Source organism: Lissotriton helveticus, chromosome 3_1, assembly GCF_964261635.1.
Source record: "Lissotriton helveticus chromosome 3_1, aLisHel1.1, whole genome shotgun sequence".
Lineage (NCBI taxonomy): Eukaryota > Metazoa > Chordata > Amphibia > Caudata > Salamandridae > Lissotriton > Lissotriton helveticus.
The window spans coordinates 979,850,502-979,877,976 of record NC_136061.1 but is presented as its reverse complement, the minus strand read 5'-3'; the positions used below and the strand labels follow the sequence as shown (position 1 = coordinate 979,877,976).

Below are 27,475 nucleotides of genomic sequence, written 5' to 3'. Positions count from 1 at the left end.
GAAGTAGTCGCTTCTCCCTGGCTAGGCGGAGGGCCACATCCGGATCGCCATAGTTAAGAAGTCTGGCAATTATGGGTCTGGGATTGGCACCAGAGGGAGGTTGGGCCCCAGTGATCGATGCGCTCTTTCGATCACAATCTGAAAGGAGAAAGCGTCAGCTCCAAAGACTGTTTTTAGCATGCGTTCTACATGTTCTTCCATTCGCCCAGTATTTGCGCTCTCGGGCACACCTAGAATTCGTATATTGTTGCGCCTTGAGCTCGCTTCTAAGTCCTCATTTTCTGCTGTGATAACACTGGATTCAAGTTATTCTGCCTGAGGAGGACCTTTAGCCCGAAACGGTTCCCAGGATGCTTGTTTCCGGTCCAGGGAAGACATGGCTCGGCAGTTCGGGCAGGACTGTTCCCATGAGGCACTGGGTCAAGACTGATTTGCTTATAGCTGTGTCTGAACTGGGGTGGCGGAGTGAGTAAAGAACGATGATGGATTTTACTCAGATCTGTGACTAGGGGTGATTGTTTGAAAAGTTTCAGCACTCCGTCCATCATCTCCTTGTGTTTGCTTTGTTTGCCCTAAGTTGGCAGGGTATGCCCGGACGTGGGTCTCTTGCTCACTTTGCCACTGGATTCAGGCTATTCTGGCTGATGAGGGCTGTTAGCCTGAAACCGGTCCCAGGATGGTTGTTTCCGGTCCAGGAAAGACATGGCTTGGCAGTTGGGGCTGGATCATTCCCATGAGGCAAAGGGTCAAGACTGATTTGCATATAGCTGTGTCTGAACTGGGGTGGCGGAGTGAGCTAAAGAACGATGATGGATTCAACCCAGATCTGTGACTAGGGGTGATTGTTTGAAAAGTTTCAGCACTCCGTCCATCATCTCCTTGTGTTTGCTTTGTGTATTTGTTTTGGTCTTTGCTGCTCTTGTGGTACCCTATGGAAAACAATTCAAGAACTCGCTGCTGAGCACTGATTGGTATCTAGTAAACTCTGGTGTTGTCACATCTGTAGAGTTGCGGCGGAAACCATTCAGTGTCACCTGATTTTGCTGAAGAGATAACTCAGAGGGAAATCTTTTCTAGACCAGTAAGAATAATTCATAAGGTGAGTAATCTGCTGGAGATTATGTATCCATCAGGAGTATTGTTACCAAAGGTTGATATCTTTTTCTTCTGGTCAGGTAGAACAGGCTTTGAAGTTTATAAGTATCAAGTAAGCTTCTGACCTTTTATTCTTTATCACTGTTTTCAAGCATTTGGGAATTAACCCTTTGTGATACATTTTAAATTACTGATGAGTATCAAAGGCAATACTTAAACAGTGGCCACATCTTAGTGGAGATTTGGAGGACTATGTGGTCAGCCACTAGATTGAGCACATTCTCATTTGTGTTCTGTCCAAGGATCTCACTTGCAGCATCCTACTACCTCTCAATCATACACTTTTGGTAGGCTACCACGCATTTTTACCTGGAACAAACAATGGAGGGGGGGCGGGGTCAGGGAAAGTGTTTGTATTTTGTCAGCTTACTGGCTGGTTTCCCTTTGTAAAATAATATAGTATTGCTGAGTGTTGCACAAATGTGTGTTGTTCTTCGATTTCCAGTATATTTTAAGTTGTTGGCTAGAAGCAGGGATGAGATATGCACATGCAGAAGGAAAGTGAATAACTGAAGGATGAATTTTTCTTTAGAGGGGATTCACCCAGTGTTGATGTTTCCTATGTTCGTGGCAAAATATTGTTCAATAATTGAGTTCACTCATTCCAGCAACCCATCAGTTTGCAAGTAAATTCCTTGTTAAATTTGGATGCTCTTCCCTGCTCTGGACATAAACTAGCGTCACTAATCAGAGTAAAGTATTGTTGGAAGTCCTTCTAAACAGACTTTATTGGAAAAAATTCCATTCTGAGGCTATGTCATGTCGTGGTATCATTTTGTGAGAATGGAAAATACTGCCATTAAGCAATCCTGATCATGAGCTTTTGTAAATCAAGGGAAACTGCATGCCATTCTTGTGGAGGCAATGGTAAGGGCATCATCATCAATACCTGTGGTGAAGCATAATGGTTTGTGCCTCAGGTGTCTGGGACAGAAGTCTAAACATACTTACTGTAGGAAAGTAGATAGTTAAGTGATGTAGGTGTACTAATGAGTTCTCACCATGTAATGTCACAATCTATATTGTGTCAAGTTGGGTTTCTTTAATAATAACCCTTAGCTCAGTCCTGGGTATGTGTGGTACTTAGCAGTCATACTTAATCAAAGGAACATATTTAGAAATACCAAAACAGTTAATAAGTTAGAAATATAACACAATAAAAATACAGCACCAATTTATAAAAATAGAGCACATTTTTACCTTTGAGACACCTAAGCCACAAAAATCTATTGAGGAAAACGAGAGATATCTTTCAAAGGTAAGTACATTTTTTGTAAAGGTGCAATAAATTCTTGTAATAAGTTGAGCGGTTCCTCTCCAACACGCTAGTGCGACTACTTCTCTAAGCTTGGATTGGCCACAATGGTGTGAGGGCCAGTCACAGGGACATTTACCTGTCACCTCCGGTAGTCCTAGGGTCCTCAGTGTATTTTACTACTTTTATGTGGTTTAGCCAAGTAGTGGTCCTGATGTCTAGGATTCAGAATGCTGAGCATCCTTAGGTGCTGACGAGATTCAGTGAGTTTTCATGTGGCCACCCAGGCATCCATGAACGTTAGGGGTTGTCTCCGGCCTCAGGACTTGATCTTCCACAATGCATTTAAGGACTAAAGTGAAAGTCCAGTCGCCACTGGTCAACTGATCTCCCAGTTAAAGCAAGTCCTCTCTCTATGGGGCCCAAGCTCAACTTCGACTTCGGTTATGGGCCCCATGGGCTTAGTGACACCTCAGGAAGGTTTAGGATTCTATTGCGCAGCAAGCACTGCTGCATCCAGCGGTGAGTAGCGTTCCTGGGCAGTTGGGCTCTTGAAGTGCAGACTTCTTCAGCTGTTGGTGATCCTGAAGCTTAACAGGTGGCTAGCCAAGTAGCCCTTGAATTCCCTTTTCTGTCCTGGCATAGGTGGAGCTCTTTTTCATGAGTGGGCACACCAGTCCTCTTTGCCGATCTTTTGGGTGCAGTAGGTGCAGGAGTCTTGTGCATCCTTGCTTTACTGGACCCAGGGCTTCTGTCTACTTTCCCGTCCAGTAGTGATCTCAGGACTGTGGGTCTGGAGTGACACTTGTATATCCTCTTCTCATTTGTGGAAGCGGAGGGCTCTCTATTTATTCTATTTCTGAAATTATTTTATTTATTACTTTCAATATTGAACATAAAACTGAAGTTTGTAAGTGCACAGGAAAAAAAGAATAAATAGTTTTTAAAGCTATCAAGCAAATGCGTACAATAAAAAGTTATAAATAATACTTTAAAATGTAGCATTCAAATACATATGATAAGTAATTCATAATATATAAATTAAGCTTTAAATTTGACAAGTGCATAAATACAAATAATAGTTTTGAAAGCTAGTACACACAATAAATACAATCAGACATATTGCAACATCCCTTTAAACAATCTCAGCTTCCAACTAGCAGTCAATAACAACTAATACCGCTACCTAAAGTTATCCCCTGTCAAGCGTCCAAATATAGAATGCTCTAATGACCCAGTACACTGCATAGGTTCAATGTCCCATTCCAGACAACTCATGCAAGATCAGTTATTACCACCCTCTAAATCCTCCTGAGATATCAGGGAGTTAATGGTGTACTTATATCAGCATCCGGTGTCAACAAACAGTCCACAGGGTGTTCCCGTGCTCGTACATTTTCAGTCTTTCTCCGCCCTTTCTTCAATTCCTATTGTTTTTCATGTGAACCCACACAGAGTAGACACAAAAAGCCTCGCAGAGCAGCGCATGCGCGCTGCTAGGCTCGCCATAAAGAATAGTCACGTGTCCCAGGGTGCAATAGTCTCTGTAGGAAGGTGGATATCTGACTATGGTTACCCCCAACTTTTTGCCTAGTGTTTTGCTGGTTTTTGACTTTGTTGGCCTGGGATCCTGCTATTCAGGACCCCAGGCTTCCTGCTCTCTCTGTTAAAATTGACATCCATGTACTTTAGGTGCATTTACCAATTGGTATTGGGACCCCTTATCAGCCCCTGTACAATGTACCTTAGGTACCCAGGGCATGGGTGAACCCAAGGCCGACCAGGGGCTGAAGCATGTATTATGCCACCCCTGGCTGGCCATCTAAACAGACACAACTGGCTGGTAAGACAGCTGGGGCAAGGTGGTGTAATCATCCTTTGCTGTAGATATAGTATACCTATATCTAACCTCAAAATGGACACATATATTCCTATCAGTCACTCCTATGGCAGGCCTTATCAATCCTGAAGGCAGAGTGCTTGGAATTATGTGAGATGGTGCTCTAGCATGAGCTGAGCCTGTCGGCAGCTTGCGGAACCAAGTCCTTATAGCTGTTCCATGATAACGATGTACTATATACTCTTAAGTGCATTATAATCCTCGCGGTTATTGCTAACTTTGGTATAGCATTATCAAAACATGTTGAGTAAGGTGTCATACAAATTGGAATACTACCCCCTCGCCAGTTCTGGCGACGGGGGTAGCATTCCACCCTTTTAGAGGGACACGACATGGATGTAACTGTGAACCCTGGTTAAAGTTAACTCGAGCCTCAGCATCACAAAATGGATGCTGCCACCACAGACACAAGTCTGACCTCCTGCTGCTGGGAGTCCTTCCAGCGAGGGAGGCCTGGACAAAGGGTTTCCTGCCTTGGGAGGTGCTAGCACCACCCCAGACAGGATTTTGTGTATTGAGGTAGGGAGGCCTGAAAGGAATGAGACATGCCTGGGGCACACGAGGTGTCCCTGTGCATACACCGGTTCAAACCAGTTGCTGGGGCACCCCAGCCCCAGCTCTGGCGCGAAACCGGACAAAGGATAGGGGGTGTAACCACCCCCCTTCCTGGTCCCACCCATAGGAGGGACCTAGTCGTAGTACAGCACCCTTTAGCAGGATAAAGGTAGGAGCTGGTCCCATTCCAAATTAGATTATCCTGAACAACTTTACAAGAAGAAACTCTGGACTTCGACGTTCTGCTCCACAGAAGACTGAAGAATCTCCCTTGTGGGCAAGGAGTGTCCACCCTGCAACTGCAGGCACCATCAAGCGTCCTAGCGGTCCACTTTGTCTTCCTTCCTGCCGGATCCAGACTTGAGAGCCCGACGAGACCCGGACTCCCAGACCTCTCCGACCGCTACCTACATCTGCAGCACAGCTGAGACCCGTGGGTGCGACGAGACACGTGGGACCGGCCATCTTGAAGAGACTGCACTTTGCTTTCAGCACGACTTCTGAGGCATCCTCGAGAAAGTGCTTTGGGGATTGAGAAGCCCCAGCCCCGAGCAGCTCCTGCATCAAAGACCAGCCCTCCAGCGTCCACGAGATCTGCGTGGTGCCCTTTTGCTTGATTGCTGCTCGACGCGTTGTCTGGTCACTTGTCGGCTGGCTAGTGACCTCCTAGATGACGATCCAAGAAATCTACACTGCTGATCTGGTTGCTCTAGATTGGCCCTTGCTCCCTTCCAAAAGAGGAGCACCCTGGACCCTCCTGGTCCACTCCAGACGCCGTTTCCACTCACCGCGTGGGTTGCTTTTGCCAAGGCCTGTTGACTCCAAATCCGGATCCGACACCGCCGACAGCGAGAGCCTGCGTGGGACAGCTCGTGCCTCCATCCTGGTCGTCGAAGACACCTCCTGGTCCACGTGGCTGCAGAGACAAGCGTCCACTCTCACCTGATCGCGACGACAGCATCTGGTTCCCTCCTGGTTCCACACCGGTCACTGGCTAGTGACTTTGAACACTGTCCCCTCTGCTTTCAGGTCCTCTTCTTCCTCGATCCACCCGTGGATCGCACCGGACATCTTCCTCCTGGTCGCCTGCAGCATCTTTCTCCAAGGCTCCATTGACTTCGACGCGGAAACCCGACACACTTTCACACCTATGCACCCGCAGCCCGTGTGTGAGGTAACAAGAGCATTTCAGTGCTCAAGGGTAGATTGACTCTCCTAGTGTCCAGGTATCCTGTCGTTTTAGTCGTAACTAGTAGGAACTGTCTTTTACTTCCCTTTTCGTAACTTGTTCTGCCCATTGACTTTGTTCCGCATCCCGCGTTTGAGTTCACACAATGCACACACGTCCCGTGGGCCTCCTTTTACTTACCTAAGGTTAGGATAGGGTAGCCCCAGCGAACCTACAGCCTCTGGGCATCTTCATTTTCTAAATCGTTCTACTTAACCCATTTACTTAGTATATGGTTTGCCGTGCCCCTAGGGCACCATTGTAATTTTGTGCAACTTATCGTATTTTTCCTAAGAGATTGTCATGTGCTTAGCCCTCTGATCTCATAAAGAGTTCAGAGGTGTTTTGTTATTAATAAATATACTGTTTATTTTTATAACAACCTGTGTGGTGTCCTTTCATCTGGTATTCAAGGGGTTATATGTGGTAAAACAGCTGGCTTCACATGCCAAATGAGTTTAGCCTAAGACTGCTTTGTCCATGCTACCATTAGGATAGCTGGTCTATAAGGTTGACTTACAACCAATCACCATAAGGGTTGTTTGGACTGATACAAGGTGATCACTAGAACTAGTGAGCATCATATATCAGGCCAACTTCTCACAGTCTCCACAAATCTACAACCCCCACTCCTGCTGCAATTCAGAAAAAGTACGAGCTGTTTGGGATACCGGGGAATCTCCCGGGGCGGATGTGAACGTTCAAGTGTAGGATTTTCAACACAGTTAAAATCTCTCCCTAGTAATATAGTCTGAGTTAGATAATGTCCCAAAGATTCAGAGAGAAATTATTTTTGATTTACATTAGGTACAAAAATACTGACAGTAGCTAAGTCGTTACCAGCTATCTTGCCAGAGATGGCCACATACCTTCCCTCCAGATCTACAAATTCAGTAGTTTTCTGAAAGGGGAGTGCTCTTTTTTCCCTATTTCTGGGAGCACTTCATGCTTCCTAGCAGGGGGCAGCATGTTGTCTTGGTGACAGCTGCTGCAGATAGAAAGATCACTAGAGGATTAGGCAACAAAGTAGTGACTTTTGAAACTCATCTTACTTTAAAAGTTACCTAAAATCTGATCTCGGCAATAAGTCGAGTTTTAGTGTGATGATTAATGTGATACCTTGGAGTAATATCTTTGGTGGTCCCATATGGAAGTTGGCATTCAGCGTGGTGGCTAGTGAAACTCCAAATCAGCCAAGGGACTGCCGGCCTTGATTCAGTGAAAACAGTAGTTTTGTGTTTTCACGGTCAGGGCATGTTAAATGCAAAAGGGACATGCACTTCTTGTTAATAGTAAGTACCATGCCCGGTGGGCTACCAAGGCCTTTCCTAGGGGTGGTTTATTGAGATTAGAAAAGAAGGACCTGGCTTGGCTAAAAGGTTTATTCTGCCGTGTGCAGTTGGCATTTGTAATGCTCATCAACAGGCTGCAGTGGCAGGCCTAGTCTTGTTGTCACCTTTCACCGTTTCAACAGTCGCTGATTCTTTTACATTGGAAACAAGTCTTTAATTTGAAGAATCACCTTGGTATTATGAGCAGAGAAATAGTCTCTGTTCTTCTGTAAAATGCAGACAGTTGAAGGTTATTGTTGCATGATAGCCCTTTGATCCACTTTATATTTTTTCAGTTATAACTCCAGTTTGAATAGGTGGAATGCAAGAATGTTTTCTGTCCTCTTTTCTCCATCCTAGTGATTTGTCCTGAACACAACTTGCTATTGTCTTAACAGTGATGCTTTGTTTTCTTGTTATTGCAGGTGGCACTTGTGTTCCCAAACAGTGACCCAGTAATGTTTGTGGTGGCGTTTTATGGATGCCTCCTTGCAGATCTAATTCCTGTCCCAATAGAAGTGCCTCTGACTCGGAAGGTAAGGTTCCCCTGAGCCTCCATTGAATTGGCTGTACTTTCTCACACTCCATGCCTTGACATTGGCACTTGTCCCTCAGCGTCTAGATGCATGCTTTTTTTTTGTTGCAAGTCTGTTTGTTTGTTCAAAATAAAAGCTTGTATACACCTAAATAGCTTGACAGCTGTCAGTTGTTGATATCCAATTAAATATTTGATACCATAGTGCTAATAGGCACTCTGAAACATCCAGATAAGGAATTGAGGGCATGCATAGACGATATTGTATAAAAGATAGTGGCACATATGCCTAAAAGGGCAGTGAGGAACTCAAAAAGAAATCCAACATCAAATCATCTGAAACAACTAAGCCTGATATCACTATACGCGCATGCTTCCACCCACCCCGCCATATCAACAGTCACGCAAAAAGCCATTTCCTAGAAGTGCAATGATCCACCAGGATCAGCTTCTTTTGTGTCAGGGACTACCCAAAACACTGACTTTAGGGGCGTTATGGAAATGAAGGGTACTAGCCAATGGGCTACTGACCCTTGAGGTCACTACGCCCCTAGCCCTGTCCCAGAATTCTTAGGTTTGCCATCACAAAGATGGCTACCACTGAAAATTCATGTGTACCTCCCACCATATTGTTACCAGCCTGAGGTGTTACTAGCCTAGGGGTGGCATGCCTGACCTAGCAAATGTTCCCGCTTGTCCTGGTGCCAAGCGGGCCATGGACAGGCAGGGGCAGCTTCCTCTCCAGTGAGGGGAGCCAGATTCGCATTCCAAAGGCGGTGGCTCTTTTGAAGCTCACCAGCCCTGTGGAGGCTAATTAGAAGGTCATCCTGTGGGAGGGGGTGTTACACCCTCTACCCAGACAGGTTTTTGTTCTGACCTCCTGAGAAAAAAAGGCCATCACCCTAGGAGGTCAGAGACCTGTTTCTGGTGGCAGGCTGTCAGAATCCAGTCTGCAAGCACACCAGAGGCTGGTAGGTTTACAGGGGACACATTAAGGTGCCCTGTGAGCGCATGGTTTAATCCATCACTGACATCAATGTAGGTGTGTCAAGACAAGATGTTTGGTACCAAACACCTCTATTTTCAGTGTAGCCATTGTGTATCTGGGGAACTCCATTTCACTAGTGTCCAGTACATGGTCTAAGATGGCTTTCCTCATCAGTTGCACTGGCAACAAAAGGACTGACTCATGCAGATATGTCCTCGCATATAATAGTAAGCAACCTGCCTTAGGGCTGTCAGGCCTACTGGTAAGGGTGATTGACAAATAGCCTATGCAGTGGTAGGGGACATGGCACACAGGGATGTGTGACATGTGTTTTCACTTTTGACTGCACAAAGAAAGGTGTAAAACACGCAAATATCCGCGTGCATAACCAGATGACCACATAAAGGACGGGACGCGGATATTTGCGGTTTAACACTTTTCTTTGTGAAACTTACCTCTGAACTTAAAACGCCACTGGAATACGTAGACTATTGTTCTTTGAAATTAATTGACCTTCATCAATGTGTGAGGATTTTGAGAAAGGGATACTATAAGGAAGTCTAAAAAGCCCTGAAGAAGTCCGGTAACGAACGAAACGTGCTGGCTATCCATTTTTAAAGAACTTTGAATAAAGAATCCATTTTAAACTGAAGAGACCTTACTTGAACTTCTTGGGAAAACAATTGGAACTGTTAATGAGATGAATAATGTTATACATTTTATCAAACATTGTAAAAATATTGGAAGGGTGCAGGGCCATTTTTGTGCATGTTTCTGTTGACAAGGTAGGGTTTCTTACTTCTCTCAACCAATGGGACATAGGGGATTGTGTTCCAGGCCGCTTGCACCTTCAACGTAGCGGATACTCATACTAGGGACTTCAGTACCGGTGCAGGCATATTTGCCTTGATCCCTCTTTGTTACTTTTATACCATATAATACACCCTAAGAAGGATTATGAAACAGTGGCATACAAGGCAGACACCTGATTTGGTCGGGATCATCAGCTAGTCCACGAACCTCACACGCTATATCTATCATTTTCACTCTGAATACATTTTCCACTCCTTTGGAGGTGCCCTAGTCCTCCCTGGGGTTGTATTTACTTGTCCTTCCCTCTTACATCATGATGTTTATAACCCCTTCCATGCTCATGACGAGCTCAGCTCGTCATAAGGCACACTGGAGCTGTGCTAATGACGAGCTGACCTTGTCATGAACAGTGGGAAATCTGGGCATGCAGCACAGGAGGGGAATTGCCTTAGCATTGAAGGTGTTAAAGTGAGATCTGTGACCTCCAAATATCTACCCTAGCCAGAATGTACTTCTCCTGGCATGCTGATTGGCTACCTGCTCAGATTTTATTATTGTCCACTATCTAGTGAACCAAACCTGACTTTATATTGGTGGATGGGTGGTTGTGTGTGTGATTGTGTTTGTTTGTTTTCGAGGCATGTGTGCTGTAGATTACATGCTTTGCACAAGCCTGCCATCTAGTGTTGGGTCCGGATGTTTGCAAGTTGTTTTTCTTCTAAGAAGTCTTTCCTAGTCATGAGGTAAGGTGTCTCCTCCTTTCGGTGATTGTGTGCATGGGCATCAACTCCATTGTTAGATTGTTTTTTTCCGCCATCGGGTTCAAATGTGAATTGCAAAACTCTGGTTCAAAACCGTTCTCTGGGTTCCCCATGGTGCGTAATCCACTCTACCCTGTACGGTATTGTTATAGTACGCGTTTTCCTCTCTCGCCGTATCCATTATATTGTAAAAGTCTCGTCTTTGATCAAAAACATTGTGGACAGCATTTGGGCCTAACTGTCTTGATCCATTCGTCTGCCAATGGAACGGACCCCATTTCAATACTGTCCTCTGTGCCACACCAAATACCCTCACTCCGATCTATACTAAGTCTGCAACTTGTGCCTCTCACCGGAGCACAAGAAAGAAGATTGCGAGGCCTGTCGATCGTGCCGATAGAAAAAGACTCTTCAAGATCGTCGGGCTTGACGACGATAAATGCAGTGCCGAAGCACTCCACATACTCCAGATGTCTTCTGGGAAGGATCAGAACTTGAAGCCAAAGCTGCCTTCTTGGTCGCAGAATCCGATTCTTACCTAGAGATCGATTTAGAGTCCGAAGACTTTCTAGCGACCACTGCGCCTTCGGCCTGGTCGCCCCCACGCTCCTCGCTTCTCCTGCCCTGAGCCTCCTGCTGCCTGCGCCTGAGCCTCCTGCTGCCTGCTCGCCATTCCCGGCGCCCCAGCCGCCGCAGGGGCGCCCGCCAAGCCCGCACAGACTTTCCCGCCGCTACCTGCCTGCGGCCCCGCCCCCGCGAGCCGATTGGCTCACACGCTCCCGCCTCCCAGCGAACCCCCCCTCCCGGCTCCCTTCTTATGACGCCCCCTGAGCGACCGCGCAGCGGGAGCCCAGAATGAGCGCCGAAGGTGCGCCAAAGGTAAGCCCGTCTGCGCCCGTCCGCCCCAGGCCCGCGCCCAGTGCCAGGACCCCTGGCCTTCACCGACGGAAGCCGACCCGACGGACCTACGACGCCACCGAACTCAACGCACTCAACGCCGGTAGAATCCCGGGCTGCTATTGAGCCGCCCCGAGACGCACCCACGGACCCTTCTGCTGCCACTCCTGCAAGTTCACCTGCACTCGGACCTGCACCACACCAGCACCGACCAAGCCGAACCCCTGCAGCAACCACCTCAAGTGCATCCTGCTCAACACCCGCTCCGTCCACAGACACGCCGTCGAGCTCTGGAACCTGCTCGACACCACAGCCCCAGACGTCGCTTTCCTCACGGAAACCTGGATGAACGCCTCCTCAGCGCCCGACATCGCCATCCCAGACGGCTACAAGATTATCCGGAGGGACCGCATCAACCAGACTGGAGGAGGCATCGCCATCAACCACAGGAACACCATCCGCATCACGACCAACACCGACGACACCCTCACACCCGCCGAGCACCTGCACTTCCAGATTCACACCGACCCCAAGACCACCCTCAGAGGCACCCTAATCTACAGACCCCCGGGACCACGCACACAATTCAGCGAGGACATCGCCGACTTCGTCAGCCCGCACTCCCTCTCCTCCGCTGACTACATCCTCCTCGGGGACCTCAACTTCCACCTGGAGAACAACAACGACCGCAACACCACCACCCTGCTGGACAACCTCGCCAACCTCGGACTCAAGCAACTGGTGACCACCCCCACCCACTACGCCGGACATACACTCGACCCGGTCTTCTCATCCAGCAAGGACATCGCCTTCAGCCACGCCACCGGACTCCACTGGACGGACCACAGCTGCTTCCACTTCAGCTTCAGAAGGACCACGATCCACCATCACCAGCAACAGGCTGCACGCAGAAGCTGGAACAAGATCACTGCCGACCGGCTCGCTACTTCCCTGAGCAAGAACCCTCCCACCAGCACAACAAACCCCAGCCAAGCGGCCACCAACCTCACGAAATGGATCAGCGACTGCGCAGACGACCTCACCCCTCTGAAGGCCTCGCCGAGCCGCCCTGGCAGCAAGAAAGCCCCATGGTTTAACGACGAACTCAAGAGCTCCAAGAAGAACTGCAGAGCACTCGAGAAAAACTGGCGCAGAGACCCAACACCGGACAACATGACTGCCCTCAAGCTCGCCACCCGAAAACGCCACCAACTGATCCACGCCACCAAGAAAACCGCATTCAAGGAACGACTGGACAACAACGCACACAATAGCAAGGAGCTCTTCAACATCGTTAAAGAGCTCTCCAACCCCAACGCCGGAAACAACGACATCACCCCTTCGCAAGACCTCTGCAACTCCCTCGCCTCCTACTTCCACAACAAGATCGCGGACATACACAACAGCTTCTGCACTCAACCGGCGCACGCCACGATCGAACCACCGCCCCACACCACCACCCTCCACGCCTGGACCCCGATCAGCACCGAAGAGACCGTCCACACGATGAACTCCATCCACTCCGGATCTCCGACCGACCCCTGCCCTCACCACGTCTTCAACAAGGCCGACGCTGTCATCGCACCCCACCTACGGGACATAATCAACACCTCCTTCGACACCGCCACCTTCCCGGAGAGCTGGAAGCACGCCGAACTCAGCGCTCTACTAAAGAAGCCATCAGCCGACCCCACCGACCTCAAGAATTACCGCCCCATCTCGCTGCTCCCGTTTCCAGCTAAAGTCATCGAGAAGACCGTCAACAAGCAGCTGGCCGCCTTCCTCGAGACGAACGGATCCCTCGACTCATCGCAGTCTGGCTTCCGGGCCAACCACAGCACCGAGACCGCCCTGATCGCAGTGACCGATGACATCCGAGCCCTGCTCGACAACGGAGAAACAGCGGCCCTCATCCTCCTAGACCTCTCCGCGGCCTTCGACACTGTCTGCCACCGCACCCTAGTGCAGCGCCTCAGCAACGTCGGAATCCAGGAGAAGGCACTGGAGTGGATCATCTCCTTCCTCGCTGGAAGGACACAGAGTCCGCCTCCCCCCGTTCAGATCAGTAGCCACCGAAGTCATCTGCGGTGTCCCTCAAGGCTCCTCGCTCAGCCCAACCCTCTTCAACGTCTACATGAGCCCCCTCGCAGCCATCGCACGCCAGCACAACCTCAACATCATCTCCTACGCCGACGACACCCAGCTGATCCTCTCCCTCACCAACGACCCCGCCACCGCCAGAGCCAACCTTCACGAAGGGATGAAAGAGGTAGCCGAATGGATGAAGAACAGCCGCCTGAAACTGAACTCGGACAAGACGGAAGTCCTCATCCTGGGATCTTAACCCTCCGCCTGGGACGACTCCTGGTGGCCCTCCGCCCTAGGCAACGCACCGCAACCAACAGACCACGCACGCAACCTGGGCTTCGTCCTGGACTCCTCCCTCTCCATGACCGGACAAGTCAACGCCGTCTCCTCGTCGTGCTTCAACATCCTGCGTATGCTACGTAAGATCTTCCTGTGGATCCCCACCGAGACAAGGAAGACGTTCACCCAGGCCCTCGTCACCAGCCGTCTGGACTATGGCAACGCCCTCTACGCCGGAACCACCGCCAAACTCCAGAAGAGACTCCAGCGGATCCAGAACGCCTCAGCCCGACTCATCCTGGACATCCCCCGTCGCAACCACATCTCCAGACACCTGAAAGACCTGCACTGGCTCCCGGTCAACAAGAGAATCACCTTCCGCCTCCTCACCCACGCACACAAAGCCCTACACAACGAAGGCCCAGGATACCTCAACAACCGCCTCAACTTCTACGCTCCCAAACGCCAGCTTCGATCGACCGGCCACGCCCTCGCCACAGTCCCCTGCATCCGAAGAGCCACCACAGGGGGAAGGTCCTTCTCCTACCTCGCCGCCAAGGCCTGGAACTCCCTCCCGACCCACCTCCGCCTGACCCAGGACCACCTCGCCTTCAGGAAGCAGCTCAAGACCTGGCTGTTCGAGCAGTAGCGGACCCCCCCCCCTGCCCCCCCCCCCCCCCCCCCCCCTAGCGCCTTGAGACCACCCGGGTGAGTAGTGCGCTATATAAATGCTTTGATTGATTGATTGATTAGCGGGAGAGGTGGTCGTGAGAACTGAAACCCCCGTACCCCATAAGATAACTTCGACTAAACATAAGGCTTCGGCACCACCTCTGCCTTCGGGCCTTGGTCGTTTTGCATTAAAAGCTAATCTCTATTCCGGTCTTCTCATGCAGAACCAAGCAGAAGTCAGACATCTAAATCACAAGGAGCTTAACCTAGCGATTTGGCTCCTGAAGTCATAGAGTTTGGATATCTTAACTTGACACCAGAATGCATGTCCATTCTTAAAGAAGCAAGAAAGCCTACTACCAGAGTATGCTATGCAGCTAAATGGAAACGTTTTGTTATGTATTGTACTAATAACAATATTGATCCTCTAAATGCATTTATTCAAAATATCATCTGTTACCTACTGCATTTACAACTGCTGGGTTGGCCTGCACTTCCATTCGTTTCTATCTTGCAGCAATAGCTGCATATTTGCAAAACAGACAACATCTATCTCTGTTCAAGGTTCCAGTAATTAAATCCTTTATGGAGGGCCTTACGAGAATAATACCACCCAGGGTACCTCCAGCACCAGTTTGAAATCTGAACATTGTGCTTACATGGCTCCATGGGTCCACCTTTAGAGCCATTACACAGCTGTCCGCTACAGTTTCTTTCATGGAAAGTGGCCTTCCTCATTGCGATCACTTCATTGAGGAGAGTTGATGAGACACAGGCTTTAACCATAGAAGAACCCTTCTTTCAACGTCATAGAGACAGGGTAGTTCTTCGCACTATCCGAAAGTGGTTTCTGGTTTCCAAATCAGCCAATCAGTTGACTTGCCTGTGTTCTTTCCTCAGCCTGATTTAGTAGCAGAATGAGCTCTTCATACTCTTGATGTCAGAAGAGCGCTATTGTGCTACATTGAAAGAACAAAAGATTTTCGCAAAACAAAAATGTTCTTTGCATTTGCTGCACCTTACAGAGGCAATCCCATTTCTAAATGTGGTATTGTTAAGTGCATTAGCACGTCAGCAAGCCAATGTAGGCCAAGCAGTGCTAAAAATACTTTTTCAAACAGCTGCAACATCTACTGGTTAGACACCACTTTGGGCGAGTACTGCTATATAGTCTAGGCAAACATGTGTATCTACAGCACACATGCCTCGAACGGATTATGCTACTTACCCATTAAGCATCTGTTCTTGGTATGTGGACCTCCCACATCCCCGGGCACCTGTAGCTGTTTTGCATTATTGAAATTGCATAAGCATGGACATCTCTGTATTTAACTTACTTACTCCATTCTCACCCTCTTACAGGAAAACAATCTAACAATGGAATATGTGCCCATGCGCACTATCACCGAAAGGAGGAGTCACCTTACCTTGTCTCTTACTTCGCCTTTCAGATAATGCAGAATTTCCCACTGAAAGACTGCAAGATTACAAGAAAGAAACCTTTAAGAGAAACTAGGCATATGTAGGACGTCGTACATTCGAACTAGGGTATAATAACACACCAAAGTGAATTAAAATAATGGTAGTCAAAGGTCATCATAGGGTGTCAGACCACAAGAGTGCCGCTAGCACAACATTCCACCCCATTACCTTTGAGTAGCCTAACTTGCATATATCACAAAACTGAACCTCTTAACTCAAAGCACAACTATGATTGAAGCATACACTAAAACTGTAAAATCATGAAAGCATCATTTCAAAGCATTTTAAATAGCTCATGCATATCACAAGAACTCCATCCTATCTGCTAAGGCAGCCTTCTTTTCCGAAAAAATTTCGAACGTCCAAAATAAATCCAGAGAAATTTTCAGGGTTGTGAATGACCTACGTAATGATGTTAGAACTTCCCCCTCTCAAACTTCCACCCAAAAGCTGTGCAATCAGCTTAATAATTTCTTGAAGGACAAGATCACCATTATAAAAGAAAGTATCCCGGTCAGCTCCACCATGGCGGATAAAGAGGTCATCTGCAGAAACTCGTCCGAATTTGAGGTTTTCCCTCCGATTGACCAATCAAGGTTAACAGAACTGATGAATCGTGTGAAGTCCGGTTCTCCCAACGACCCCTGCCCTCCGCATGTACTGAAGGAAGTTTATTCAGTACTTCCGCTAGGCATACTCTCTCTCCTGAATGAGTCCCTAGCGCAGGGAATAGTCCCCAATTCTTTTAAAAACGCAACGTTGGTCCCATTAATAAACAAAACGGGCGCCGACTCATCCAATCTGTCGAACTACCGGCCCATATCCCTCCTCCCTTTTGGTGCAAAGATTCTGGAAGCCCATGTAGCCAGTTGCATTTCTAACTTCATCAAAACATCTGATTACCTGGAGCCCAACCAAGCCGGCTTCCGCCAGGCGCACTCAACCGAGGCAGTGATCCTCGCGGTCCTGGACACCATGAGGTCTAATGCCGATAGGGGCATACACCAGGCCATGGTGCTCCTGGACCTGTCGGCAGCGTTCGACACGGTGGACCATACCATCTTATTACACCGTGTTGAACAAGCCGGACTGCGAGGCCCGGTCCTCGGCTGGGTGAAGTCCTTCCTGAGCGACCGATCCCAAGCAGTTAAGCTCGAGAACTTCACAGCGCCCAAATTGTCTACCTCCTGCGGTGTCCTGCGAGGTTCATCATTGTCCCCCCTCCTGTTTAATCTGTACCTCAAACCCCTATTACACTCCTTAAAAAACAGGAGGGTTACGGTCTATAACTATGTGGACGACCTACAGCTCATTTTCCCACTAGACTTAACAGACTCCGCTGAGGAATTTCAGGCTACCATGCTGCACATTCAAGGGTGGATGGAGCTGAACCATTTAAAACTCAACCCCGGGAAGACCGAGCTGGTACTCCCGGGTAAAAGCTCAATCAGCTGGGGCCCTCACTTCTGGCCGTCATCAATGGGATCCCCTCCGTCTCCATCTCTCTCGGTGAAAAGCCTCGGGATCACCATCAACTCCGATCTCTCTTTGAAAAGCCAGGTGGGAGCGGTGATCTCGTCTAGCTTTCTTCAGCTACGTAAGATCAAGAAGATTGCCCATCTACTCACGCACCCTGCCCTCATTCAGGTGGTTATCGCCTTGGTCCTCTCCCGATTAGATTTTTCTAACTCTATCTATTTAGGTCTCCCCCTGTTTCTGTCCAAGCATTTGCAAATCGTGCATAATCAGGCGGCTAGACTAATCTTCAAAAGCAACGGAAGGAGCTCGGCGAAACCACTGCTGGCCACTCTTCACTGGCTACCCATAGCACAACGGGTAACATTCAAGGTAGGCTGCTTGGCCTTTAAGGCTCTCCACGGGAAAAGCCCTAAGTTCATTAATAACCTTATAACTAAATATGAGCCGACCCGCAATCTCCGCTCTGCCCATCTGTCCCTCCTCTCCCTGCCCTCCTTTAAAAGGAAACGTCTTGGCGGGTGTCGTTTCGCTTATTTGGCTCCAAAGGTCTGGAACTCTTTCCCCGTGTCACTTAGGAGATGCACTGATCTCATGGAATTCAGGGGCACACTGAAGAGCTGGTTATTCAAGCAAGCGTCCGGTTAGGTAACTGTTTTGTCATCCCTCGTCATCATTAGCGCCATGAAACCTCTGGGTGCCCGCGCGCTTAACAAATTTAGAATAACATTAACATTAACATATCTGAATACTCAACAAGAATAAATGTATGATGAATACACAAAATGAATGCACAAATAGAATCAAGCATATGAACTCAGTAATGCTCCTAATGTCACAAATGACTAATTCTGGAACTTCTACTGTTGAAGCGGCCTAACATATATTTTGTGCTTAGAAAATAAAGGCAACATCATCATCTTCTTTTCATCTTTAAACTGAAAAACTTCTTCTCCAGAACAAATAATGTACTTCTATGTCAAAGACACACAGCCTTCTTGCATTTAAAATTATAACTGTGAACATTTTACTTCATGTTTACAATATCAGTTTGTTACTGGTGTGGTAAGTTCATATGGTTTGATCAGCCAAAGGATGTCAGCTTGCTTTGTCCAGTGATCACTCCAGGGTTGGGCGGAGGAGGGGGTAGGGGTCCCACACCCTCACGGGTCCACTCAAAGGCACCCACTCGCAGGACATGGACATCAGGTACACCAACACGTTGCTGTATGATCTGGAAAAGAAACCAGCATCACTCTTCTTGTGAAAAATATTTTTCAAAAAGCGCAAGTTCTCCTTTATCTGTTTAGGGTCTGAAGGCACAATATTATCATTCCAGTCTGCACGGTTCTCTGCTGGCTCTGGGAATTATCTGAGAATTCTACCCACATTATAGCCTCTGAATTGTTGGTATTGGAGTGAAACTCTCCTTCCCCCTGCACAATAAGAAGGGCTGGAGCAGTCTCCTTCATGGCTATTTTTCCATACACTGCTTAATATGTGCACCCTTTATCATTTGGTATGAGCCCAAGGCAATCCATATGCTCTATTTACTCTGGTAGTTTTCCTTTCTTCAACTGTCACCTTCTGTGAGACTGGTCTGCACTGTGCATACTGACACATACAAATCACAGATCTAAGTCTAGGGGGATATGCATCCCTTCATTCTCTGCCCACCTTTTTGTATGATCTTTCTCTCCTAGGTGCTCGCACTTATTCATGCACACCAAATCAGAATCGTGTGTCACCACCTCTGCCTCCAAGATTTGAGCCTTTTCATCTGTAAGGGAATTAAAGGTTCTGTCTAGTGAATGTATAGGACCATGAGCATACACAGTAGCTGTGCTTTGAAGTAAAATGTGCCACTTCAACGGGGAATCCTGGGTTTCATGCACCCCAAACACCACCCCTGGACTTTCTATTGGGACCTGCACCAATTGTTCATGGAAACCTGCAGTTTCTGTCTGTATGTACCACTTGATCACATTTGCTTCATGCCATTCATGCCATTGCATTTGAGAAAATTCAAAAGTCAAAATCATATTATCTCTTATTTTCCTCTGCCCAGTGCCTGTCAGCGTGCAAAAGTACAAAAGCATCTGTATCTGTCCTGTCTGTTACAGCACAAAATCACACAGATAATTGAGTGTCTGTCAGAACACAACTCAAATTCAACAGTGTCTGTCCTGTATTTATCCGTGCACAAGTCAAAATCAGCTTTTTGCCCTGTATCTGTCACGGTGCAAGCAAAATATTCTGTAGCATTTGAAAATGTTTCAGTGCACAAGTCTAAAAGCATTCTCTTCTTTCCTTGTTTTTCACAATTACTAAAAGTAGCACACTGCTCCTGAACTGTCACACAAAATTCAATGTCACCTTTCTGTATTGACCACACGTTTAAAACACATTTCACAGTATCTTTTGCAGATTCAAAAGCACATTGCTGCATTTCTTTTTTCAAAATAGCGTGTATCCATGTAAAGTGTCTGAATTATAACTGTACCAACAATCGCTAATTCTAACAGGCAGGTTTGTTTATCTTCCTGCACGTTTACATTTTCTCGGTTCAAATTAATTCCTGGCGGAGCAACGTCCTCAAAAGAATTAATTACAACCTCTTGTGAAACCTGTCGATAAACGGACAGCATCTCTACGTCCACATTTTTCACGAATGAATCACTGGCTATCTGAACAGCCTGGCAAAAAACACAGCTTTGGAGGCTGGTACATTTTCAACCTTCCTTTCAAGGTTTTATTTCCAAACTGAGTGTCCGCTGTCTTTGTAACTCACCGTTCTTTGTCCAATTGTTCACATTTTCGATGCATGCTAAGCAATGCATTCAAAATGACACCACTATTTCTGTCTGAAATACCAAGGTGTTTTCCCTCTTTAAGAGAGGCAATCTCCCACTCAAATAACTCAGTTGGCATCTTGGACTCTGTAACTGAAAACATAGGCATTTTAGGGAGCATCTACGCTTTTAAAATTGCACTTTGTAGAATCCTGTGTGTGAGACGCAAAATATCTTGCTTCGCCTTTCAGATAATACAGAATCTCCCACTGAAAGACTGCAAGATTACAAGAAAGAAACCTTTAGGAGAAACCAGGCGTAGGCAGGAAGTCATATATTCAGGCTAGGCTATAACAACACACCAAAGTAAATTGTAATAATGGTCGTCAACGGTCATCACAGAGTGTCAGACCACCAGAGTGCCTCTAGTACTACACCTCGTGACTAGGAAAGACTTCTTCGAAAGAAAAACAATTTCAAACATCTGGACACAACGCTAGATGGCAGAAGTATGCAAAGCATGTGAATCTACAGCTCTGCCTAACAAGAACAGATGACGGATGCTTTCTGGTTAAGTAGCATAATATATATATGTGTATATATATATATATATATATACATATATATATATATATATATATATATGTATATATATATATATATATATATATATATATATATATATATATATATATATATATATATATATATATATAGCTTTATTTATTTAGCAGTCCAATAGGAATCTAAAGTTAGGACCTAGTTTCCGTAGGAAAAGCATTTTTTGTTTTGCTAAGAACTTTAGCGCTGTTTGCCGAATCTTCATGACATTTTCAAAACTAGATTGCCACTTGCTTCAACTGCTGTCTGGAAAGTATTGTAAACCGGGGGCCGGGAAAAAGGGGGATCCTAAAGCGATTTCCCCCCCATGCATTTTCACATAACTACAGCCCGAACCTCTGAACGGAATTACACCAGATTTAGCAGGAAGCGAGATCTTGGCCTAGAAAGTGCTTTTTGTAATTTGGTGCAAATCCATTCAGTAGTTTTTAAATAATGAAAATAAACAATAAAAAAAGTATGTATGTATATCTAGGTACGCAAATCCTCTGTGGATCCGATAGATCTCATTGTGAGATCTGATTGGATGCCACCACTTCAACCAGGAAGTGGTGGCAGCTATGTTCCGAGAAAAAACTTGGAATAAAAAGAAAGTGAGGCAGGGTAAGAATACCCTGACCCCTAAGGCCTGGTGGTGGGGTCCGACAGGGGGCCAAACACTTTTTTTATTTTTAAAATGTTGGCAAAAATTCACAGAGGATCCAGGGCAAATTTTGTAAAATAAAAAAAAAACTGTGGTCTTTATTTTTTCTTTTTTTTGCACCTTGGGTGTGCCAGGTCCAGGGTGGGAATTTGAAATGTTATTTTGGGGAATGGGCGCTTGTGGCTCCCTCCCCAGGCTGAATTTGACCGCCACCTCCGAGACCCAGCAGATATTCAGAAGGCGAACCCAACCCCAGTGACCTTTGTAATAGTGAGAGGGATATATGCACCCCCCTTCTGGGCTGATTTCGGCCCGGGGACCTCCATCCCCGGAGCCTGGCCATGAAAAGCGAGGGGGAGCGGGGCCCTTCCCAGGCTAATTTTGATCCGGGGACTCAACCTCTGGGATCCAGCTGTGCCAAAAATAGGGGAGGGGGGCCGCACGTCCTCTCTCCCTGGACCGTTTTTGGCTCTTGGGCCCCCAACACCTAGGGCTCGGCCACGCCGACAAATGAGAGGGGGGAACACATGGCATCACCTTCCCGAGCCAATAATGGCCCTGGGTATCCATCTCCCAGGGCCGGCTCTAGCTATGCCCCCCTCCGGACTTAGTGGTTTTACTGCCCTCACTGGTGTGGGTAGCGAAACTGGTGTTTGCTCTTGCTTAGCATGAGCAATATCAAAGCTCCCGCCAAGCAATAGCAAACACAAAGTCTGCCCCCAGCTGGTGGGAGCTTATAACTGCTCCCATCACCTGGGAGGGGTCCTCAGATCTGTTTCCCTACCCTCAGTGATGTGGGCAGGGAACAGATCTGAAGATTTCACCCACACGCAGGGAGCAGCTTTTTTAGCTGCTCCCTGTGGGCGGGACAATGCCATCTCCCACTGGATGCTGGGAGACAGCTGGGGCCATGGGGTCTTGAGGCGCTCCCCGTAGCCTCAATCGATGTTGCATTGGGTGCTCTGGGTGGGCTCCAGGCCAATCACCATTCTTGGCTGGGCCCAGGGGATGGGGGCTGGGGCCAAATTGGCCTGGGAAGGGGGGCTTTGTGCTCTCTTCCCCCTTTAAACAGTTGAAGGACCTTGGGATATGGGGTCCCCAAGGCCAAAATCGCCCCAGCCAGGCAGGGAGCCTTGTGCCCTGCCTCACCATTTACAATACGGCCAGGCCCCAGGAGATGGGGTCCCTGGGGCCAATAATGGCACTGGGAGGGAGGCTCGTGTGCCCCCCTCCTGGGTTGGCTGCCTTTGGGTTTTGGCCACAGGCCAGGATCTGCGGCCACCCCCATGCCGTGCACGGCCTAACGCCTTGCGTGGCGGTGGTTTGATTAACGTATGATAATTAAATATTACTTTAGATTGAAAAAAAAAATTCACTGAAAAAAACCAAGGTTACAGGAACGTTATAGTTCAGAAATAGCATTAAAAAACCATAACGTTATAGTTCGGGTCAGAAGCCATAGAAATTACGCAGTTATAGTTCGTTATTTCATGTAACTTTTACTTGTCCCCTAAGATAACTAGAACTCGTGCCATTGCCATGCACTACAAGTTAACCCACATATTACATCGCTCATGACCTCTTCTATGACATCATTGATAATATCACTGTAACATTTGCTGTAAAATTATTAACAAGAAAAGTGTGCAGCGTTATGCCCCAATGCGACGTTAATTTGTTTTTAACCTTTTTGATATGTTCACCCTTTGAACCCATTTATAGTTGCACTCTAAGACCATGGACATTTAAGACAGTCTTCTTGGCGGTCATCTCATCAGCCAGGAGGATCAGTGAGCTTTCTGTTCACCCTCTGTACATCAGCTTCTTCCTAGACAAGCTGGTCCTCCGCACCTATGCCTCTTTTTTGACGAAGGTGGTGACTGACACCTTCCCATGTCAGCCAAAGCAGCACACTGCCAACCTTTCCTCTGCCTCACACCTTCAAGGAGTAGTAGAGACTCCATCGCCGCAACCCGAAAAGAGCGTTGTCGTTCTAGATTGATTGCACTAGAGAATACTGGAGGTGCAATCAGCTCTTTGTTGGGTTAGCTGGAACTGAGGGCTTGCAGGCTCACTCAACCAGAGCCAAAGCAGCGATCACTGTGTTAGCTCACGGAGCCCTCATCCTAGACTTTTGTGAGGCTGCTACATGGGCAACCCTGCACAGGTTTCCAAAAAACGACTGCCTTGACAGGTCCATCATGAATGGCATATGCCTGTTCGGTCCTCTTGGATTTTTTGTTCTGAGCCAGTTCGCAGACCTACCTCCGGGGACACATTGCTTTGGTATTTATTCTAAGCCAAGGAATCTGCGGCCAGAAGTATCTATCAGATGAGCAAGTTACTTACCTTCGGTAGCACTTTATCTTGTATGGTGCCACATGTGAGAAAATGGGGTGTGTTATGTGGTGTGGCTTTGCAACCGCACTGTGTAATACACTTACCAACCCCTTTAGGATCAGTAGGTTTGATTTGTTAAACTTTAACTCGAACGTTGGCAGCTGTGGCTCTTGAGCATTCAAGCGTTTAAACAGCACCAAAACGTTTCATAAATAAAGTTTTTAAAAAAACAACACTAAAACAACTGAAGAATTCAACAACACACAAGAAATCTGACACCAATTTATAATTCCAAACATATAAAATTAACAAGGTATAGTAAATCATCTCCAGTGGAGAGTCAGTCAGGAGGACCAGCAAGGTCCTGAGAATCAGTTACCTTTGCTGGTGAAGCAGTCTTCAGGCAGTTCCAGGCACGTTATCCCTTTTCCAATGGATTCTTATGGCAGTGGTCCTGATGCAAGGAATGAAGGATGCTGTAGATGTGATGCAGCCCACAGGGGTCTTCCTATGGCTACTCCTCGGTCCACGAAGGGGAAGAGGCGATCCTGGTCACAGGGTGGACGTCCCTCACAATCCTCTCGGTGCTAGTAGAAGTCCAGTTGCTACCTACTTAGGTGATAACTCAGCTTCTGGGTGACTAATCTGCACTCAGACGACTGTCCTGGGCTCCGCGAACTCAGGTGCATTTTTAAGCATTGGGTCCTGGTCTCTGGTGCTGCATGGCAGTGGTTGATGGTGGTCTGAAGATTTTGGGCTTCCAACTTGCCCAGAACTCTTCCAAGCTGTTGTGTCCCTGTGCTGTGAACACGAGGTCAGCTAACTTACCCTTGGAGTCTCTTTGCTTTGGCTGGGCTCTAGAGATTACTTCTCCTCGAGCAGGACACAACAGGCACAGCCCCTCTCTTTTGCTAGCCATCAGGTTCAGCAATTGCAGTCGATGCCAGTGCAACCTATCTTTGCTGGTTCCACGTTGCAGCAGAACAGTTTTCCTTCGGTTCTTCCAGTCCAGAAGAGTTCTGGAGGCACGGGGTACCCTGTTTATGCTCCAAAAATACCTGCAGGGTAAAATGCTAGTGGTAGCTAAAGGCCTACCAAGCTCCCTCCCTCCTGATAAATCACTTCCTGCAAAGTGTGGCATCTGGCTATCCCAGGATGCACCATTCTGCTCACTTCCAAGATGGCGGAACCCCTCTCTCGGGGTCCGGAGCTCCTTAGCCCAACCCAGAGGTGTTGCTACCACGGGGCTACACAACGGTTTCTTCTCTCCTTTCCTGATGCAAGCTGGTCTCCCTAAACAATGGGGATGCCCCTCTCCCAAGTATTCCCCATTTGGTCTTCAAAGGCGGCTTCAGTTTGAAGCACGCCTTTGTGCCAACACCTATGTGTCTTCCTGCAGGAGGGAGGTAACACTTCTTTCCAGTGCAGGCCCTTATTGTCTTTTTTCCTGGGAGTCGTTAACATATCTCCCTAGGAGGGCAAAAAGATGTCTCTGGTTCAAGCTCCATGTGCAGCCGTTAAGGGTCCAGGAAATTCAAGACAACCAAGTGTGAACTTTGAAAAAGTTGTATACTGTAACTTGTTAAATTAATTTTGACTTGAGAACTTGAATCCGGCTTAATGAAACGAGTTAGTTGATACCTTGGAGTATCGACTTGGGTCACAACGGTCAGGAGTTTAACACAGCTGAACGGTCACCGTGTAACCCTGAACTCGCCAATGAATGCTTTTTTTACAGTTAAAGCATGTAAAATGCATATTCTGCCCATGAAATGCGCTGCTCCCTGCCTTAGGGCTTGAAATGGCTGCCATTGAAGTGACTAATACAGGGTTCAGGGGGACATGTGACTTTGCCATGGCTTTAAATGTAAAAGTCGGATTAGCAGTTTGAAAAACTGCTCTTCCTGTCTGCAGTGGGAGACCGGGAGTCTTGTTTTACTCTAGTCACACAGAGGGTGGCACAACAAGTACTGCAATCCCTGGGGTGACTTTTTAACTTGCAGATCCTTGGTACTGTATAACAGGGACATACTAGTAAATTAGCCTATGCCAATTGGGTTTAGCCAATGTATAGACTATCCTGTTTTAGGTTTAAACCTATAATAACTGATAAAACCCCACCGAAAGAGAAATAGCCCTCACCAGTGTAAACATATAAACACTGAAAAAACACCTGCACAAACACAAACTAAATGGAACTAAAAGAAAGGAAAAGGAGAGTGGACGTCATTTTCTCCATACAATTCAACTTTGTTGTAGAAGGTACTAGCAAGGAAGACTGGGCTAACATTATTCTGCTTGAGTTTTGTTGATTAGGGATGTCACTAAAATATTGTTTCTTCTTCCTTTTCCCAGTTTTGTGGTCTTTGGTCTGAAAATGCATGGTTTAGAAGCATGTTTTAAATCTTATTTAATTATTGTATATAAACTGTAGATAATCAGGAAATATCAAAATCATATTTGATATTTTGGCTATGTTTGATTCTTTCACTGATAGGTAAAATGGCTGGTTTCATACGAATCTTTCCCAACATATACCATTGCATTAACCCACAGAGAATTGGTTAAACCCATTGATACATCAGCCCCCTTTTCTAGTGGGTCAGTATTGATAGAAGGTGGATCGCCAAACACCCCAATCTATAAACATTCAATGCAAGTTTGTAGTGACAGGTATATATGAAAAGAGTGCTGTCACCAGGCATCTGGGATAGTGGTGAGAACATTACTCCAGACTTTTGAAAAACATGTAATGCCGTGTCTCTTGGAATGCTGCAGCAAAAGGTTTTTACTAAGTTCAACAAAGATTGGAGTGATATTGTTTGTGTAAGTAGTAATTCAGCTACATATATGAAAACGTGTGAGGACCTGTCAAAATTGATACCTGAGCTAAAGTGCTTCCTTGTAAGAGATACTTGCCACTTGCTAGATGGTACGCTAAAAGCATCTTTACAAACTTCAGAGTTAATGAAGAATGTCATTGACTTTTTAGTCCATTCTTGTGCACTTTTTTGTTATGCGCGGGAACTCAAACGCAAATATTTCAAATTTCGTGATGTGTGGCATCAAAGAAAGAGTCTTCTTAACTGTGCCATTTAGCTAATGGTTCGCAGCCCTAGAGGCCATGCATGCTAAATTATCCATTTGGCACAGTTTGCAGAAGTTTTGCTGAGTGATGATGCCAAAGGCAGGACATGTGAGGATCTTCGGTCACTTATTGATAGTGATGTGAAAAAGTACACTCTACTGCATTCTTAGATTTTTACAGGAAAACATGACTGCAGTTCTGGACATAATAAAAAAAACTAGAGTCTGAAAACAGCTGTGTCTCCCAAGTTCTCAGCATAATTGGTTTAGATATGAAACATTTCCTTGAGACTATGCTGGGTAACACTTTTAGTGACTTTCGCACTGCAAATGTTCTATGTTAGAGTGCTTGTCACTTGGTGAACAAAGAAATGTTGAGGCGCAATTCAGGAAATTTTATTTTACAATGTATGAGAATTGGCTGACAATGATGCATAGAAATGTCCCTTCAACAACCATGGCATTTAAAGTAATTGAAGCCTCACTGTGGTACACTACACAAGTTCTAGATCCCTTCCTAAAGGGGAATTTTCTCCTGACTTTCAATAGTGCTGCTTCATTTTTGATTGCTTCAATA

The 27,475-nt window shown here is 46.8% G+C and overlaps 1 protein-coding gene across 2 annotated transcripts in view; it reads left to right on the top strand.

Moving 5' to 3' along the window:
- Window positions 1-27,475, top strand: part of DIP2A (DIP2 acetate--CoA ligase A) — a 784,944-nt gene that overhangs the window by 363,999 nt on the left and 393,470 nt on the right. For both annotated transcript variants that reach the window (XM_078681430.1, XM_078681429.1), the window contains one exon: window positions 7,850-7,960. In XM_078681430.1, the coding sequence (XP_078537556.1) occupies window positions 7,850-7,960 (111 nt within the window). The remainder of the gene's footprint in view (window positions 1-7,849; window positions 7,961-27,475) is intronic.